This window comes from Herpailurus yagouaroundi, unplaced genomic scaffold (genome assembly GCF_014898765.1).
Source record: "Herpailurus yagouaroundi ecotype Mexico unplaced genomic scaffold, PumYag 202, whole genome shotgun sequence".
Taxonomy (NCBI): domain Eukaryota; kingdom Metazoa; phylum Chordata; class Mammalia; order Carnivora; family Felidae; genus Herpailurus; species Herpailurus yagouaroundi.
The window spans coordinates 11,119,596-11,139,099 of record NW_024412433.1 but is presented as its reverse complement, the minus strand read 5'-3'; the positions used below and the strand labels follow the sequence as shown (position 1 = coordinate 11,139,099).

The window sequence follows — 19,504 nt, the reverse complement described above, 5'->3', positions numbered from 1 at the left end:
GCGAGTCGATTTAGAGAAATTGTAAGATCTTACAGAAAACTTTTAGGGGGGGGGGGGTCATGGGAGGGATAGGGGAAATTCTGACTTAGAAACTTCGGCCAAATTCCTTAAAGGAAATGGGCAGTGTGGCTTGCTGACCCTTCCCGGCCAGTTTTCCTAATGGCAACTCAAGTTGGCAGGCAAAGGACAGACGCTGGCAAGAAATAGGACAGGCCACCAGAAGGTCCGGATGGCCTTAACCCCAGGGTTTAGGGCACACCGGGCTCCAGGTTACAGCCTCTCATCTCGCTTCCGCCGCTACCTAGCTGGGATCGGCTGTACTTTCTTTGAATCTCAGTCGTCTCATCCGTGACATGGGGCGGTAAGAAACGGTGCACAGCCCCTCCCTCGGTTGGTCTCTATCCCTATAGGTGCAGAAGGTCCCTGGCGCAGCGTCAGGAAACGTAGCCTCTTCAGTGGTGCTCCTAATTCTTTTGTGGGGACCGGGCCTTTGGAGGGGCCTGGAACGGTGACCCGGAGGGGTGTTTTCTTTCATCCCTCCTCCTGGGAAACCTAATGGGCCACAGTGCACGCGGCCCGCACCTCGCCCTGCTGGGCCGCGCCTCTCCCCTTGTGAGGTCACCCCGACTGAGGACGCGAGGGCACCCCGTCTCTGTCCAGCCCGGGCGCCGAGGGTGCAGATTCAGACGGGAGCAACGCCGCGATCGCTGTCGTCGGCCACGCGCCCTGGAGCCCAGGTCCGCCCCCCGGAACGCGCGGGCAGGTGCGGGCGCGCCCCCTGGTGGCCCCTCGCGGGGCCGCGGGCCCCGGTCCAGCCTGCGCGCCCAGCTCCTCGCGCTGGAAGCCCGCGCATGCGCGCAGTTCGCCCCGCCGCTGTTTGGCCGTTTCCATGGCTACGAAGAGCCTTGACGGGGGAGTCTGGGAAGGAGAAAATGAAACTCAAGAGCCTCCTGCTCCGGTATTACCCTCCAGGTATGGCCGGGCCCCTTCCGTCCTCGCGTGGGGTCCTTGGCTCTGGGAGGGTCTGGGGCGGAGGAGGCTGCTGGGACCCCAGGGGCCGGGGTGGGGGGGGGCGTCCCCTATACGGTGATCCACGTGGGGGACAAGAAACAGGGCACTACCCAACCTAACCCACCACTCCTTCGTTGCTGGGCTCTGTTCCTGGACACTTTCAAAATGATTCTTTTAGGAAACCTCTAAACGTGGAAGTTACAATGCTTTTCTGGCTAGTTAGGAATGTGGCAGGTGGGGAGGGAGAAGGCCCAAGATACTGGTTTCCGGAGGGGAAGACACCCAACAAGGACGGCACTTTTCATTTTAAACGTCCCAGGATGATCACGTCAAGGTATGTTGGATATGAAAAGAATGCATATTCAACAGAGCATATTACGTGGGTGACCGCATTCCAGACCACGCATAGCAGTTGATCCGTGCATTTATTGAGGGCCTGCCAACGCGCACTCTGTGCCTTGGGGCTTGAAGGTCACAGCCCTTGACGCCCATGAGTTAAGGAATTTGGAAAGAAGTCCACAGGACGCTACAGTTTTAGAAAGGGATAAACTTGCCTGGTTCTCTTGTTTCATAGGTGAGGACATGGGCATCTTTGAAGAATTAAGTGAAGCCCACTGGTCACCGGCTCCTTAGGTACAGACATAGGGGAAGAACTCTTGGTTCCGGGTCAGAATTCCTGTAGAAAATAAGAAGAATATAGAGTAAAAAGTCCGCAAAACTTGCTACAAAGCAAGTAGGTGACCAAATATCCTGGCCCGATGAGACCTGAATGACTTAACTTTCACCCCTTTGCTGCGGAATGGAGGTTAACATGATGAGCTCTGGGGTCATAATAACTGGCTGTCACCATATACAAATTTTGTAACGCGGGCGATTTGTTTCGAGCCATCAAGCCATTTTGGTCACCGAGTCACATGGTGGTAAGAACACTTCTCCACTGGTCTCCTGACCCTTTGCAGGTGCTCTCCCATTTGTCTCTTTCCCTTCCCAGCAAACCTCCTTGGAGGAATGTTTTCCTCATTTCTCTTCTCCCGTCTGTCTGGGACTCACTCCTATCATGTTTTCACCTTCACCGCTCCATTGCAACTGTGCTTTTCAAGATCTTCAGTGGCCTCTAACATCACTAAACGCTCTGGCCACCTCTCAGTCCTACCTTTCCTGACCTGAGAGCAACATTTGATGAATTTGGCCACTCTGTCCATGTCCATTGGCTTCCGCACCTACTTTTTTCCCTCCTGCTTCATTGTCATTTCTTCTTTGTCCATCATGTTGGCTTCTCTTCCTTCTGACTTTGATGTTGGAGTGTCCCAGAGCCCTGTCCTTGGACTTTTCCGTCTATACTGGGTGATCTCATCCATTCTCAAGGTTTAAAAACCTGAGTAGTCTTGAGTAACTCACAGCCTGCCTGGTTATTCCTTTGGATATGCAATGTGCATGTCATTGAGGCATCCTATGGTCTGTCTCCTATCAGTCAATGGCAGTTTCCCTCCTCCACTTACTCAGGCCACAACCTTGGACTCATTCTTTTCTCCCATCTTGCACACCCCACGTTTAGGCCAGTAATAAATCCTACCAGTTCACCTTTATTTTTTTGTTTATTTAAAATTTTTTAATGTTCATTCATTTTTGAGAGACAGAAAGAGACAGAATGTGAGCAGGGGAGGGGCAGAGAGAGAGCGGGAGACACAGAATCCGAAGCAGTCTCCAGGCCCAAGCTGTCGGCACAGAGCCCAACGCGGGGCTCCAACCCATGAACCGTGAGATCCTGACCTGAGCTGAAGTCAGACGCTTAACCGACTGAGCCACCCAGGACCCCCTTACCAGTTCACCTTTAAAATATATACAGCTATATATACAATGGAGTATTACTTGGCAGTCAAAAAGAATGAAATCTTGCCATTTGCAACTACATGGATGGAACTAGAGGGTATTACGCTGAGCGAAATTAGAGAAAGACACATATGGTATGATTTCATTCATCTGGGAACTTCAAGATACAAAACAGACGAACCAAAAGGGAAGCAAAAACAATATAAAAACAGGGAGGGGGACAAAACATAAGAGACTCTTAAATATGGAGAACAAACAGAAAGTTACTGGAGGAGTTGTGGGGGGGGGGATCGGTAAATGGGTAAGGGGCATTAAGGAATCTACTCCTGAAATCACTGTGGCACTACAGGCCATCTAACTGGGATGTAAATTAAAAAATAAATAATAAAGTAAAAGAAAAGAAAAGAAAATATACACAACATTCATGGTAGCAATGCCTACCATGTTTCCTGTTGTTAGTGAGTTCACCCTTGCCCCACTCCTGTTTATTTTCAACACAACAGCAGGATGACTGGAGAACCTAAATCTGATCATGTCACTCTTAGGCTTGAGTCCTCCAATGGCCTTTCATTTCACTTAACGTAAAAAGGCCATGGTCTTCAAGGTCATAATCTCCAAGGCCCTACAGGCCCTTCCCTACCTTTGCCTTGGACTCCACCCTCCTTCCCCTCCAGCAAAGCTGTTCTTCCCAGTGTTCCTTGGCTGAGCTGGGCATGACCCCCACTCAGGGTCCCTGCACTTCCTCCTCTTTTGGCCTGGAATCATCTTCCCTGGATATCTACATCATCAACACTCTCATGGTTTGTGTGTGTGTGTGTGTGTGTGTGTGTGTGTGTGTGTGTGTGTTTAATAGCTCTGTCCTTAAAAGCAAGTACAGTGAGAAAAGTGAAAGTGAAGCTTCCCTTCTAGAATTTCTAGAATTGCCAGCTTCTCCTCAAGATATTTCATAGCCTCCCCGTCTGCTTTGTTTTTTCTTAGCATGATCTTAGCTCAATATACCATGATTTTAATTTACTTATTTCCCTCGATCACCCCTGCTACAATAAAAGCTTCATGAGGTATGGGACTCTGTTTTGTTTACAACTGTATCTCTAGCACCTAGAGGAGACAGAGACTGGGGAATGAATAGTCATGCAACATAGTTGTTGAGTAAATGAGTTTAATGGGGTGATATGTATTGAGTAGAAAACCTGGAGCTCCTGAAATGTGAATAAGTCAGAGAGATGATCTGTAGGGTTCGCTCCGGCTCTGAAAGTCCAGGTTCCCAGCAATGCCACATTCCAGGAAGGCTGTGGTCTCCCACTGGCAACTATTGCCTTAATGATTATCTTACAATGAAGTCATATCACTTAGCAGGTTAGACACTGAATTTCTGAATTCCAGTCTTTGGTGAGCCATACATTATATGCAAGTTTCCAAGGTACTTCTGAATAGCAGGTGGGTGTTGGAATAACATTATCAAGTGGGAAAAAAATCGCTCACCGCTGAATCATTCCCATGTTACCTTTATCCCTTCTACAGTTTTGTTTCATCGCTTAATCCCCCGATTTCCATCCTCCTACTTCTTTTGAGTATCGTATAGGTCAGGAGCATTCCATTGTTGGCATCCATGGAATGATCTCTCTTCCTCCTAAAAGTCCATAGCAGTAATACGGCTAATCAAACATGGGCATTCTCTTTTTATCTTATTCATTAATTCATAAGCTCTTTGCTTTGTGAAGAGTGGGTGTCCCATACGTGCTTTTCACCTGACTCAGGCATCACAGCCATTGTCTTTTACTTCTTGTGTGTAGGCCTCTGGTGTTTTGGGTCAGGAGAAGGAACTAAATAAACATTAATAAAACTAGTTAAGGGGCGCCTGGGTGGCTAAGTCGGTTAAGCGTCCAACTTTGGCTCAGGTCATGATCTTGTGGTTTGTTGGTTTGAGCCCCACGTGGGGCTCTGTGCTGCCAGCTCAGAGCCTGGAGCCTGCTTCAGATTCTGTGTCTCCCTCTCTCTCTCTCTCTGACTCTCCCCAGCTCGCACTCTCTCTCTCTGCCTCTCAAAAATAAATAAAAGATGTTAAAAAAAAAGCCTAGTTAATATTCTGGGCACTTTAAAGGTCTTTGTTGGTTGAATGTGATCTGAGTAAGGAATGCTCACATCTTTTAAGGCTTAGCCTTTGAGAACATTGCAGAATTTGGGGGGTAGCAGCTTCTTCGATGTTTTGGGAATCATGCCTATTACACGAAAATGCACAACCAGGGGCAGATCAAGAAGACTAAGGTACTGTGGGAAACAGTCACTGAAGAACCACATGTACTCCTGGAGCATCTTTGTCTGTGTTCTGCTTGACCTCTTCACTGTGCACCACCCAGCCTCTGGCTCATACGGGAACTCAGTGGTCATGGGAGGGGTGAGCATTTGACCTTGGTGTTTTGTCTCAGTGAAATAGTCCAATGCTCAGGTTTCAGATGTTGCCCTTTGTTTTTTAGATCCGCTTGTATAGTAACCAACTAATTTTTAGTAGTCAACTTAAAGACCTAACCTTTTTTTATTTTATAAGAAACAAGATAGTTGTGAATAAAGAACACAGAATTTTGTGCATTTGCTGCAATTTTTTAGTGCATTCCCTTAGGATATAGATTATGCTGTGTGGGCTGTCAAGTGCTAATTTTTTTTTTTTTAACGTTTATTTACTTTTGAGAAAGAGAGAGAGTGCGTGCCTCTCTTTCCCCAACAGTGCACATGAGCAGGGGAGGGGCAGAGAGAGAGGGCGACAGAGAAGCCCAAGCAGGTCCTGCACTGTCAGAGCAGATCCCAATGTGGGGCTCAAACTCACGAACCTTGAGTTCGTGAGCTGAGCTGAAGGCATTAAATTGATAGCAATTTGGTAGGTTTTATAGTTCTGTATCTTATTTGACTTCTCAAATAACCTTTCAGGGATTTTGATCTTCAGGACCTGATGTTCTACTAATGTTAATCTCTGTCATTTTTCTTCCTTTTTCTCCATGTTCTAATTTTTCTCCTACTTTTTTCTTTCCTTTTCCTCCGACTTTTTTTTTTTTAATTACAGAAGTAGTATTTACTTTTAACAAAATTCTGAAAAATACATGAAAGGTTAGCTGAGATCATGCTCAACTCACTGAAGGTGTGACGGGCCCTGGAAGAGAGCCACCTGATACGTCTACCAACAGGAAGTGAGAATACCTGTCCCGAACCTTGCTAATATTTAGTTAGTATTGTCAATCTTTGCAATATTGCTAATCTGATGAGTAAAAATTATATCTGTTGTTGCATTTTGTGTTTCTTATTAATGGAGTTGGGTACATTTTAGTTTGGTCTGTTTATTGTCTTTTTCTGTTTGCAAATTGACTATTCATGCCTTTTGGCCATTAAAAAAATATTTTTAGGCTCCTATATATTAAGTTCTTCAGGTTTTGCATTTAGAGTTGAAATTTTTTTGCTGGCTATCATTTGTCTTTAACTTTGTGGTATCTTCTCTTGCGAGAAGCTTCAAATTTGGCTTCAGACAAATGCATCGGTTTTTCTTTTTTAGGCGTTGAGTTTCACATCATACTTAAAAAGCCAATTACATACACTAAGATGTAAATATGTTCTAGTATTTTGATCATTTTATAGTTTGTTTTTAATATTAAAATTTCTAATCCGCCTAGAATATATTTTTGTATATTGTAGAAATCCAATTTTACCAATTTTTCCAAAATCCAACTGCTTATTACATCATTATTTATTGAATAATTTATTCTTTCCCCATTAATTTAAAATATTACCATCACTTCATTTTTGAATTCCCATATACAGATGATTCTCTTATATTGATCCAATTTTGTGTCAGAACCGCACTTTATTGTTTTATAGTTTGTGGTAAATTTTCAAATTCCAAAACATAGAATCATTATCATTACTTTAATTCATCGATTAATTTAACATCTTTATAATATTGCATTTTCTCATCTAGAAATGTGTCTCTCCATTTCATCACAATTTTCTTTTATGTTCAATAGTACAAAACATTTAAAATAGTACAGCCAGGCCTTGTACATTTGTTGTTAATTTTATATTTAGGTGTTCAATGCAATTGCGAATTTGATCTTTCCTTTTCTTGAATCTTCCCTTGTCAATGTATCTAATTCTTACTTCCAATCTTAGCTTCTTATATTCTATTTTTCTAAGCTCTCTTAAATCCTTTCCAGAACATATGGCATACAAATAAGATTTTAGAAAGATTTTGACAGTGTTATGACATCCATATTTTGTTGAAAAAGTTAGTGTGGAACATGAAGCCTCTTTTTACACTAAGGAAACAACAGTATTTACAGTGGTTGGCTCTCCACTGGATCCTTTCTTTTTTTAATTTGTTAAGTTTGCGTCTTAGAGTCTGGCTTCAGGTCTTTGATATGAAAGAATCACTTCTTGGGGAAAAGAAACCAAATAAAACTGAATCAAACCAGCCTGTTAGGTACAGCTGTTTGCCTGCTGGGTCTTGCTGTTCTGAGCAGTTTGTTGTTGTTGTAGTTGTTCGGTTATTAAAAGCATTTGGAATGATTTTTCAGTTACAAAATGTTACCCTTCATTACACAACGGCTGCTCGGGTTTGCCTACTTAGTTGTGGCAAATCCATGAAGCCGACTGTGTGAAAATGAGCTTCTCCTGAGACTGTAGCTGTGCAGTTGGGTGAGTGGTCATGTCTGACACTGAGGAACAGCTCTCCAGGAGAAACAGGATTGAAGAGAAAGATCCTGGACTTGTGGGAGGTGCAGGCGAGATATCAACATGTGTGGAACTCAGAGGAGGTCTAGACGGGAGAGTTATTTTTGGTGTTGATGGCAGTGAAAGCCATGAGGATAGGTGAATTTATACAGAGAAAAAGACTGGCACCCTAAATCAGTAGTTCAAGGTCAGGCAGAAGAGATCAGTAAAGGAGAAACGGAAAATAACAAAGTGGAGAAAAAGATGGAAGGATTTCATAGAAGCCTATTGAGGATAGTATTTGAAGGAGGGACGTGGTCATGGTGCCAATTATTTCTGAAAGTCCATGTGTCATAAAGACAGGGACTGTTAATTGCATTAAGCTGTCTGGAGACACTCATCCAATCATCTGTCCGTTAGTTCACGTATTCAACAAGCACTGTTTGGACAGTTCCTGTGTACCAAATTTCATGGTAGACGCTAGGGGTAAAGAGAGGCAGACCCAGGAGACCATAGTCTAATGAGTCAGATGTTGCCAGGACAGAAGATAGAAAGATGGTAAAGACAATGAAGTAGGCAGGCACCATGGAGGGAGAAATGGAAATCACAGAGGGGAAGTAACGTCAATCCATTTGACAGTGTTGTTTGCACTTGAAACTGGCCAAATCATGCACTTATTGTGCGGAAACCATCACGACTCATTCCAGGGAGGGTCCTCCTGGGAGTATGAAGAAGCAAATAGTTTCCTTCTCAAAGGTGTCACAATCTCACTGGGAGAAGGCATCGATGCAATTTAAGTAATACAAGCTGACTATGTCGGATATGTCGCAAGGCAGTATTTGATTAATCGTTAGGTAATAAGCACTACTTAATGAGTTTCTATATGCCAGGAGCTTTATGTACGTATTCTTTAATTTCAACCAGCAAACTGAAGGTATTCTCTACAGATAAGAAAAGTGGGATATAAAGGGATTACTTTACTAGTATCATGAAGTGAGTAGGAAATCGAGCTGGAGCTCAAACCTGGACCTCTTTGATGCCAAGCACATGCCTTTTCAACCCTGCCACACTCCATTTCAATGGTGTAGTGCTTTGGAAAGCAAATACAGGGTTTTGATAGAATTTCCTATTTTCTCTTGATCTGAAATGCTTCAGAAATCCTATCTTTTATATCAAATATATCTGATAGCAGGGATTCTCAAATTGTAACAGGACCCTTGGGGTCTCTTGCACCCTTTCAGTGGGGTCTCAAGGTCAAATCTCTACATAATAACAGTCAGATACCATCCGCTTTTTTCGCTGTACTGACATTTGCCCTACTCGTACAAAAGCAAGGGGAGGTGAAACTGCTAGAAACTTACTACAAATCAGGCGGTGGGTGGCCACAAACTCTCAGAGTGGTCATTGTATTTCTCACTGACACACACTGGCACAAGGAAGAAACCCCCTCAGTTTCACGTAGGAATGTCCTTGATGAAACAGTAAAGCTCACTAATGTAGTGAGACACTGACATAGGAGTACTTGCATTCTGGGTGGTGAAATAGAAAGTACCCATTAAACACTTCTGCACGGTAGTGTTCCATAGTAGTTTTGAGGAAAACACCGTGCGATCCTTTGAGCTGAGAGATGAACTAGCCATTTTCTTCACGGAGCACCATTTTTACCTGAAGGACTGAGAAGCAAATGTAGCTTTCAGACCCGGACATTTCGGAGACATTTTGCTTGAAAAGGGGCAAAGTGAGCCTGAAACTTACAAGCAAAACTGTCAGCATTTCTTGCCAGTGACAAAATTTGAGCTTTCAAGCAAAAACTAGAATTTCAGAAGACTTGTATCTACCTCCATGAGCTGGGTAGCTTACCAACACTAAAAGAGTTTTCTGATGATAGATGTTGGTAGTGATATTAACAAATGTGATTGGGGGGGGGATATTGTATGATTATATACTTCAACATTTAGAAGATGTGCATAACTTAGGGGCGCCTGGGTGGCGCAGTCGGTTAAGCGTCCGACTTCAGCCAGGTCACGATCTCGCAGTCCGTGAGTTTGAGCCCCGCGTCAGGCTCTGGGCTGATGGCTCAGAGCCTGGAGCCTGTTTCTGATTCTGTGTCTCCCTCTCTCTCTGCCCCTCCCCCGTTCATGCTCTGTCTCTCTCTGTCCCAAAAATAAATAAAAAACGTTGAAAAAAAAATTAAAAAAAAAAAAAGAAGAAGATGTGCATAACTCGGTAAACTAATATTTTTCAGATGTCTGGTGCGTGGTTTATAAACCATACATGAATAAGATATCCTTTGAACATGCGATATAGACCAGTGGATTTTAACGTAATGTACGCAGAGTTAATTGATGTGGTTTCAGATTCTGTATTGCAACCATTCTTTATGAATTAACACTTGTTAAGTTTTAATGTAATATTAAAGAAGATTATCCATGATTACTAGAAAATGCAGTTAAAATATTTGTCCCTTTTCCAACTGCGTATCTGGATATGACCAGATTTTTTCCCATATACTTCATCTGAAATACCATGTAGCAACAACTTGAACGCAGAAGCAGAGATGAGACTCCAGCTGTTTTTATTTATTTATTTTTGTATTAAAATTTTTTTTTAATGTTTATTCATTTTTGAGAGACAGAGACAGAGCACAAGCAGGGGAGGGACAAAGAGAGAGAGGGAGACACAGAATCCGAAGCAGGCTCCAGGCTCTGAGCTGTCAGCACAGATCCCGCCGTGGGGCTCGAATTCACAAACCGTGACATCATGACCTGAACCGAAGTTGGATGCTTAACCGACTGAGCCACCCAGGCGCCCTGAGACTCCAGCTGTGTTTAGTTAAGCCAGATATTAAAGAGATTTGAAAAGCGTAAAGCGATGTTACTTTTCTTGGTTATTTCTATAAAATATGTATTTACATTAACATGATATGACTTTATTATTGCTATTTTAAAACAGTTTAATACAGAATTTAAATTTTCTCAATTTTAATGCAGAAAATATTACAGAAATAAAATTTCTTTGGCCTCCTCAATAATTTGGAGAATGTAAAGTGGTCCTAAGGCCAAAACTTGTGAGATCCACTGGCCCACATTTATAGAGGTAGTACAATAAAGTGGTTAAGAGGCTGTTTTCAGGTCCCCCCCCCTCCAGTAACTTATCTTTTTGTTGTTCAGATGGAATATAGTCTATTGATCTGTCTTCAAGTTCACTGATTCTATCCTTTGTCCTCTCCACTCTCCTATTGAACTTATTCAATGAGTTTTTCACTTTGTCCTTTGAATTTCCAGTTACATAATACCCATTTAGTGTGTTTTAAAAACTTCTATTTTTCTGAGATTTTTAAAATTTCGTTCATTTGTTTCAAGTGAATTTGCAAATGGTTGCTACAGCATTTTTGACCTCTCCTTTAAAATCCTTGTCAGATATTTCCAGCCTCTGATTCACCTCCATGTCTGTGTTCATTGATTATCTTTCTCTGGTTCTTGGTGTGAGAGGTGATTTCCTATGGTATCCTGGCTATTGGGGTTTGTCGATGGTCTTTTCCTATTTATTGTATCCTGGACATTTTGGTTCTTATGTTAGCAGACTCTTGATCCTATCTGAATCTACTTTGGCAGACAGTTACCACGTTTAGATTTAGCTTAGAAGTTCTGGTCTACTTTCTGGGCTTTAGTTCCAATGGCAGCTTAGTGTTTTGAGCCCTTGCAATGCTCTTCCAGTCTGCTTTGTTTTTCTGATGCTGCTAAGGCCCTACTCAGTTCCAGCTGGTGCCACCTGCAGGGTAGGAGGTACTTCCCAGGATGGCTGGTCTCACTGAGTGACCTTCTGGGGGTGGGGAACAGGACTCTACCTGGTTACACTGCTGGTTGAAATGCAGGAAGACACTTGCTTTGTCGCCTGGTTGTGGAGTGGGGTCTGGGATATCCCAGGACTTCACTGCCGCTCCCTTTGCAGGTGGATGAGACTGCCCACCAATGGCTTGGTTGTGGAGTGGGGTCTGAGCAGTCCGGGGACTTCTCTGTCTCTGCTGCAGAGAGATAAGATAGTGCCCCGGGGCCCCAGCTGAGAAGCTGAGGTCGAGGACACCTGGGGCTTTGTCGCTGGGCTGCTGCAGGCAGATCAGAGCACTGCTGGGGCCCAGCTTTGCAGGAGAACTGGGGCAGCCCCGGGCTTCCACGGAGGGAATCAGACTGCCTAAGGGGCCCCAGCTGTGGAGCAGGGCTTAGGGCTCCTCATGAGTTTGTTTGTTTGACTTCCTTCTCCTGGTCCTCTGGCCACAGAGAACAAGCTTTGCTGCGGCTCGGTTTTTGTTGGCTGTGCTCTTTGGTGGTTCTGGGCAGCAGGTCAAGCTCCTCTCCTGTTGAGGGACACGTGGGAGACAAAAAGAAAACCCAGGGGACTCACCATGCTGTGATTCCTCAAGTCCTGAGGCCTCTGGCCGGTCCACCTTCTACCCAGTTTGTGATTATTTTAGCATCGCCTGTTGAAGACTTTCAAGGGTATGTAGCTGTATTTAGAGGAAGGACTAGGGAAAAGCGAGTTCACACAACCGTGTTTTAAAATCAGACATCACTGCATTATGTTTTATGCTGAGAAATTTTCATTTTTTAATTATTTACTTTTGAGAGAGAGAGAGAGAGAGAGAGAGAGAGAGACAGAGCCTGAGTGGGGGAGGGGCAGAGAGAGAGGGAGACACCGAATCCGAAGGAGGTTCCAGGCTCCGAGCTGTGAGCACAGAGCCCGACACGGGGCTCGAACCCACGAACCGGGAGATCATGACCTGAGCCGAAATCAAGAGTCGGACACTGAACCGACTGAGCCACCCAGGCGCCCCGGATGCTGAGAAATTTTACAAACTAAAAAAATAGAGGTGAAAAAAAGGTTACGGCAAAGTAGACTAACTTCTGACGTTGGCATGTCATCCCCAGTGTCTTACACCACGTTTGTTTATTTTTACAGGAATTATGTTGGAATATGAAACGAATGGAGAACTGAAGACCAAATGCATCGATTTGCTCAACCTCAGTCCCAGGTAAACCCGCCATGTGGTGCAGCCTGGGTTTCCGAGCCAGATTTGTTGTTGACAAACGCTGGCGCAGGGCAGGGTATGGAAGGGCTGCGTGGACTCACCGTGCAGTGCTCAACACATGTTCTGCGGTGTATTGTTTCCTGCTTGCTTCAGTGAGACCTGCTGGAGGGCCTTGCTGGGTGAGGACGAGGTGGGAAAAGGGTCGTCCGTCTGCCCTTTTGTTTTTCTTCCTAAATACACCTGTTGTTGTTTTTAATCTTTTGGGTTAGAGCAGTTTTAGAAAGCTGTGAAGGCAGGAGCTCCCCCACGCCCCATGCCCCGCATCCCAGACTCAACTTCGTAGATTTGTGTGGTGCGTTGGTCAGAGTTAATGAACCCGTATTCACACATTATTACTAACGAAAGACCATATCTTATTCAATTTTACTTGTGTTTTGTTGTTGTTGTTGTAGTTGTTGTGGTGGTTTTGTTTTTTGCGTCATTAGCTTTTTCTCGTCCGAGATCCCACATTACATTTCACTGTCAAGTCTCCTCAGGCTTGTGGTGGTGGTGACAGACTCTCAGACTTCGCTTCTTCTTGATGACCATTTAACATTTTTGAGGAATGCTGGTGATTGGAATTTTAAGAATAGTACTGAGCCTGTTATTTCCCTGGTAGACAAACATCTCACGGGGCTGACTGTATTCCGCTCCCCCCATTAACTGTCACGGGGCAGAAGTGGGAGGACCCCATCTTTGTCTCCAAAGCTTGTTGTGCGCCCAGAGGAAATCCTCTTGTGAGGGCATAGTGCCCAGAATTCATTCCCTTTAGGAAATCCTGTGCAAAACTAAGAAAAAAAAAGTCATCCTCTGCAAAACTCCACTTCAAGAGACAGGATCAGATCAGTGATTATCCTGTGGGAGCCCAGGCTCAGATAAGGTGAAGATATTTTGAGTGGAAGAAAATTGTAAAGCGAAACAAAAATGCCACGGTATGTGTTTCAGAGTTGTGGGCCAGCGAAATAAGCGACTTTCCACTGTGACTGACCTGCTTGGCCATGATTAGTGGGGCGGGGACAGACACGGGCAGCGAAGAGGACCTCTCACAGAACCACAGTTAGATAGTAGATGAGCTGCTCTCCAGTTTGAAACCTCTCTCATGGCCACGGCCACTTGAGCGGTCTGGAGTCTGTGGTGAGGACCGGTCGTGGCTCGGATGGTGACGGCCCAGGTAGAGTTCATTGCCACTGCCGGGTGACCCCACAGAGAAGGCGGTCAACTGTTTGCTTTTTAATCAAAGAAGAAATGGTGGCAAAGATAAGGCATCGAATGTCATCCACAACAATCATTGCTCTATCCATTTTTCGGGGGAGACAAAGTCTCAGATCAAGTCACGATTTTCGGTTCTTTTTGTAACTGGCACATATCACTGGTAAGTGTGATTCCGCCAGCATGCTGAAAGTTCCTTTGTTAGACATTCATTTATTTAGTCTGTAACGATGTTTTGTGCACCACCTCCATGCAAAGTTCTAGGTTAGGTTCCGTAAGAGGTTCTAAAGATATTAATCTTAATCCCTACCTCAACGAATTTATTGTCTAGCTTACTAGAGAAACGACTTGTATAAAACATGAGTGGCACAGATAAATGTCTCTATGAGAAAATATCTTGCAGGTAGAGATTCAGAAAAATACAGATTTTGTATTTAAAAAACTGTAGATCCTTGGGGCGCCTGGGTGGCTCAGTTGGTTAAGCGTCCAACTCTTGATTTCGACTCAGGCCATGATCTTAGGGTTGGTGAGACCGAGCCCCGTATCAGGCTCTGCACTGACAGTGGGGAGCCTGCTTGCGATTCTCTCTCTTCTTCTCTCTCTGCCCCGCCTCCATTCTCAAAATAAATAAAATCAACATTAAAAAGAAGTGTAGATCCTGGGGATGCTGTAGTCATCCTATGTAGTGAATAAATGTCTCAAAGTAAAAAAGAGAAAGGATGGATCTTATTTCTAGTTCTGCTCAAGAAGCTGAGTGAATTCTGCATATAAAAACATTTGCATGACATGGGGCACACTCGAGTTACTGTATTAGAATTAGAAGTAGGATTCCACAGGGTTGGGATGGACAGATTAAATATCTGGTTAATTTAGACCTTGCTGGGAAATCTGTTTTGCTTTACAACATTTGTTGGAAACCTTTCCAAGAGGCACTATTATCTTTCTAATTCTTACGGAAGTATAACTCCTTTGACAACAGACTCTGGAAATTCATCCAACTCATCATTGTAAACTGTCTCTGATTCATTCCTGTTCTAAATATTCACTCCTATTCCGATAGATTGTATTTCTTGAGAGCCGAGATGACATCTTTTACACTCCTCCCAGGGCCCAACCGTAGTAGGGACTCAGTAAATGTAGGTGGGATGAATCGTCTTGTAACTCAGTCCCTTACACAAGACTGGAGCTCAGGAGATGTTTATTTACGAAGACCAAGGCCTGCTTATCAGAGTTTGCATTTCTGGGCAATAGAGGCTGAGACAGAGGCAGGTGGGTGAGAGGTTTATTGGGAAGTGACATCTGTGACAGACGGGATGGAACAAGGCTCAGCACGAGGAGCCATCAGCCACGATGACGCAGAGGTGATGACATTTTCTGCCAAGCCCACGAGGGAGCTCCAGAGTAAAGCTCATTGGCGAGAGTCGCTTGCGGGGCAGAAATGGCCAGGCTAACCTTGGGCTCAGGCCTGGGCTCGGGGCCGCTGGGGAAGAGCATGCCTCGGGCTCCCATGCTGAGGTGGATCCCGAAGGAGCGGCCGCTGGAGACTGTCAGCTACCTAAACACCTGCCCCCCAGCGGGGCCCCGAGTCCTTTCTTGAAGGGAGGGAACTGGACAGTACATCTTTGAGACATGTTCGTGACATGTTTTGCAGAATGACCCCATTTTGGATGCTTTGTGGCTTATAGACGCTATTCTTTGTCTTGAACAATTATTATTCTGGGCTGGCAAAATTTACCAGAATCGCTACAGGTTATTTGAATACGGAGGGAAGCCTCGAATCTGCACATCCCCAAGCAGTTCTTTTTTAAGAAAATGATGTTGTAGCCTGTAAGAATTATTAATGATAATCATCATCATTCTTTGAGTGTTCATTTTTTGGTTCGCTACTTGCTCCTTCCCTAAAAAAAGTATTTCAAACTTAACCTTTTTCAAATCTCAGTTTCTTCATCACCAAAGTAATTATGATAAAAGCGTTATATTAGAGGATTGTTGTAAGATTAAACAAGAAAGCATATGGAAGGCACAAAGTATAGTCGTATCGGGAACATTCTGTATATGTTCATTAAAGAGACAAAGGAAGCAGGAAAAAAGTAAAGAGAAAGAGCTCAGTCTGCACTTGACCTTCTTAGGTAAGCAAATCAATATACTTGCTCCCCTTTCCACGGGGAAGTCACAATAAATGAAGAATCATTCTGAAGAACCCAAGCCACTTTCAGGCAGACTTGATTTCTTTATTGATTTGTATCCCCCCCCCCCCCCCCGGAAATCTCTTAGTAAAGCTGATGGTGTTTTTACATTTTATAAATGTGCTTCATAAATGCAATGTCATGCTTCATGGGTTGCGTGTGTGTGTGCAAATTTTGGTATAGAAAATAGTAACTTTTGTGTGTGGGAATTTCAGTACTGATGTCAATGCCTTAGTAGAGGAGATACAGAAAGCGGAGCCGGTAATCACAGCTTCACGATCAGACCAAGTAAAGCTTTTACTACGGAGATTACAAGACAAACTCAGGCAGCACAGCAACCACCAATTCTATCTTTTTAAGGTAATGCATGTTTTAAAATGACCAAATAGAAGAACTTCAAAGAATTGGTTGACATCCGATCAATCTGAGATAAAATGCAGATTATATTTTCTCTTTCCCTTAGTGTCTCATATATATTTGCCAAGACTAAGTCTCAGCAAATGTTTATTTACTGACTGAATGAAACTGAAACGTGTTTCTCAAGAGAAGTTAAAAAAAGATTGGTAGTAAGTTTAGCTATTCTTTATGATGTTCCATTTAAAGGATGACCATTAAGGTAGCTTCAAGTTATTGAATAATTGAAGTTTCTTTTCAGTTGGAGTAATATTAAGAAGTTCTGTTTCATGGAACATCAATACCTACTATTTTCTGCTTCCATGTGAACTAAACTATATTTCAGGAAATTATTTATTGATACGGCTTATATAATAATTTTAATGCAATGTAAATGTGCCTATTTTTCTCTATAGTTTTCTCGATGATTAAATTTAAAGTATAACAAATGTAGTCAATTACTCAGGAATAGCTTTTAGTTTTTCTTAATTATTTAACAATATTTAATAGTTTATCCTAATATTGCTTCATATCACACTGGTTTTCTTTTTATGATTTAAATGAATTTTGAAGAAATGCCATTGTTATCAGGACGCCTGTGTGGCTCAGTCGGGTGAGCATCCGATTTATGCTCAGGTCATGATCTCACAGTTCATGAGTTCGAGCCCCGCGTCGGGCTTTTTGCTGTCAGCTCAGGGCTTGGAGCCTGCTTTGGATTCTGTGTCTCCTGCTCTCTTTGCCCCTCCCTTGCTCGCTGTTTATCTGTCTCTATCTCTCAAAAAGAAATAAACACTAAAAGATTAAAAAGGAAATATTATTATCTATATATGTGGCATATTCTGTCTCATAAAAAAATTACATCTTTTGTAGTCATCCCTTTAATGTATTATTGAAAGATGAGGAAGTTATTCTTGTAATATTTATTTTTCCAGCAGGTGGCACTATGTAACTTCAAATATCAGCTCTATAACTAGAGTGACCTTGCAATTTATCTTCCAATGGGAACATTTTTGATAGTGAAAGCAGACACTGTTGATAATTATGCCCCCGCAGCAGACGTTAACTGGGACTGTCCCAGCCTAGCCAATCACTCCATCTGTATACAGACTATCCAATTTATGTATGTTCGTTTGATAAATATTAAGGTATCCACTCTGTGCTTGACAGTGTAGGAATTGAAAGATAAATGAAATAAGAGCCATTCTGACTCTAGAGGAGCGTTAGGATTCCAGAAGTATTAATTAATTGTAAAATCTGCATTTGAAACGTATTTAGTGTATTTCCTCTATATGCTTTTTATGCCTATGGACAAAATCATGTGCAATATTTAAAAGACAATATTATAAATTAATGCTATTTGGTATCTTATTTAATAGCAGTAATTTATCTTAAAAGCCATTTCATGGAAAACACAGATCCAATATTGTTTTTGTAATTATGTTAACTACCAAATGTTTTATTGGTCTTAATGGTAGGAGATACGTAGTTTTTTCTCTTCTGCTCAGATAGCGAATATTGTCCACTTATTATGTATAATTAAGATAAACTTGAATATCTTCCTTGGTTTGAAATTAAAATTAATGATTTAAACTTTTTTTTTTTAAGTTTAAAACAAATGCTGTTTTCTTTCATTGAAGGTTCTCAGAGCACATATACTGCCATTGACTAATGTTGCACTTAATAAATCGGGGTCTTGGTAAGTTTCTGTTATTTATTTAAAACTTAAAATTTTAAAAATTTTAAGTGAAAAAATTATTTATTTTCTTGCACCCAAAGTCGAAAAGTTGCTTTTATTTTATTTAATTTTTAATTTTATTTGAATCCAAGTTAGTTAACATATAGTGCAATAATGATTTTAGGAGTAGAGGTTAGTGATTTATTACTTACATATAACACCCAGTGCTCATCCCGACAAGCGTCCTCCTTAGTCCCCCTCACCCATTTAGTCCATCTCCCCCAGCACCCCTCCAGCAACCCTCAGTTTCTTCTCTGTATTTGAGAGTCTCTTATGGTTTGCCTCCTTCTGTTTTTATCTTGGTTTTCCTTCCCTTCCCCTATGTTCACCTGTTTTGTTTCTTACATTCCACATATGAGTGAGATCATACGCTATGTATCTTTCTCTTATCTTTCTCTGACTTTTTTCACTTAGCATAATACACTCTAGTTCCATCCACATTGTTGCAAATGGCAAGATTTCATTCTTGTCGATCTGTAATATTCCATTGTACATATAAACCACATCTTCTTTATCCATTCATCAGTCAGGGGACATTTGGGTGCTTTCCATAATTTGGCCATTGTTGATAGCGCTGCTCTAAACACTGGGGTGCATGTGCCCCTTCGAATCAACATTTTGGTATCCTTTGAATAAATACCTAGTAGTGCAATTGCTGGGTCATAGGGTAGTTCCTTTATTAATTTTTTGAGATGAAAAAAAGTATTAAAAGAATTATTAGACTTTATTATTTATAGTGGGTTTTAGGTTTACAGCAAAATTGAGCAGAGGGTACAGAGATTTGCCACATACGTCTGGCCCCCACACACCCTCAGCTTCTTTCACTGGCATCTTCCCCCAAGGATTGTGCATTTCCTACATTTGATGGGCCTACATTGACCAACACATCATTATCACTCAAACTTCATAGTTTACATTAGGGGTTGCTCTTGCTTTCTTTCATTCTATGGGTTGACAAATGTTTAATGACAGATCTCTACCATTAAGGCATCACACAGAGCAGTTTCTCTGCCCTAAGGATCTTCTGTGCTCCATCTATTTATTTCTTTTTTTTAAATTAAAAAAAATTTTTTTTTCAACGTTTATTTATTTTTGGGACAGAGAGAGACAGAGCATGAACAGGGGAGGGGCAGAGAGAGAGGGAGACACAGAATCTGAAACAGGCTCCAGGCTCCAGGCTCTGAGCCATCAGCCCAGAGCCCGACGCGGGGCTCGAACTCCTGGACCGCGAGATCGTGACCTGGCTGAAGTCAGACGCTTAACCGACTGCGCCACCGAGGCGCCCCTCTATTTATTTCTATATATCCCTTCCTTCCTTCCTTCCTTCCTTCCTTCCTTCCTTCCTTCCTTCCTTCCTTCCTTCCTTCCTTCTCCCTCCCTCCC

At 42.7% G+C, this 19,504-nt stretch overlaps 1 protein-coding gene across 3 annotated transcripts in view; it reads left to right on the top strand.

The window, feature by feature from the left end:
• The first annotated feature begins 789 nt into the window (after positions 1-789).
• DAW1 (dynein assembly factor with WD repeats 1) overlaps positions 790-19,504 on the top strand; it is a 64,642-nt gene continuing 45,927 nt past the window's right edge. The window contains exons 1-4 of one of the 3 annotated variants that reach the window (XM_040450798.1): positions 790-972; positions 12,490-12,562; positions 16,209-16,353; positions 18,024-18,082. In XM_040450798.1, the coding sequence (XP_040306732.1) occupies positions 852-972; positions 12,490-12,562; positions 16,209-16,353; positions 18,024-18,082 (398 nt within the window). In that variant the 5' untranslated portion in view covers positions 790-851. Of the gene's footprint in view, positions 973-1,198; positions 1,346-12,489; positions 12,563-16,208; positions 16,354-18,023; positions 18,083-19,504 lie in introns of those variants that run through there. The other 2 variants (XM_040450797.1, XM_040450799.1) reach the window with 2 other exon arrangements.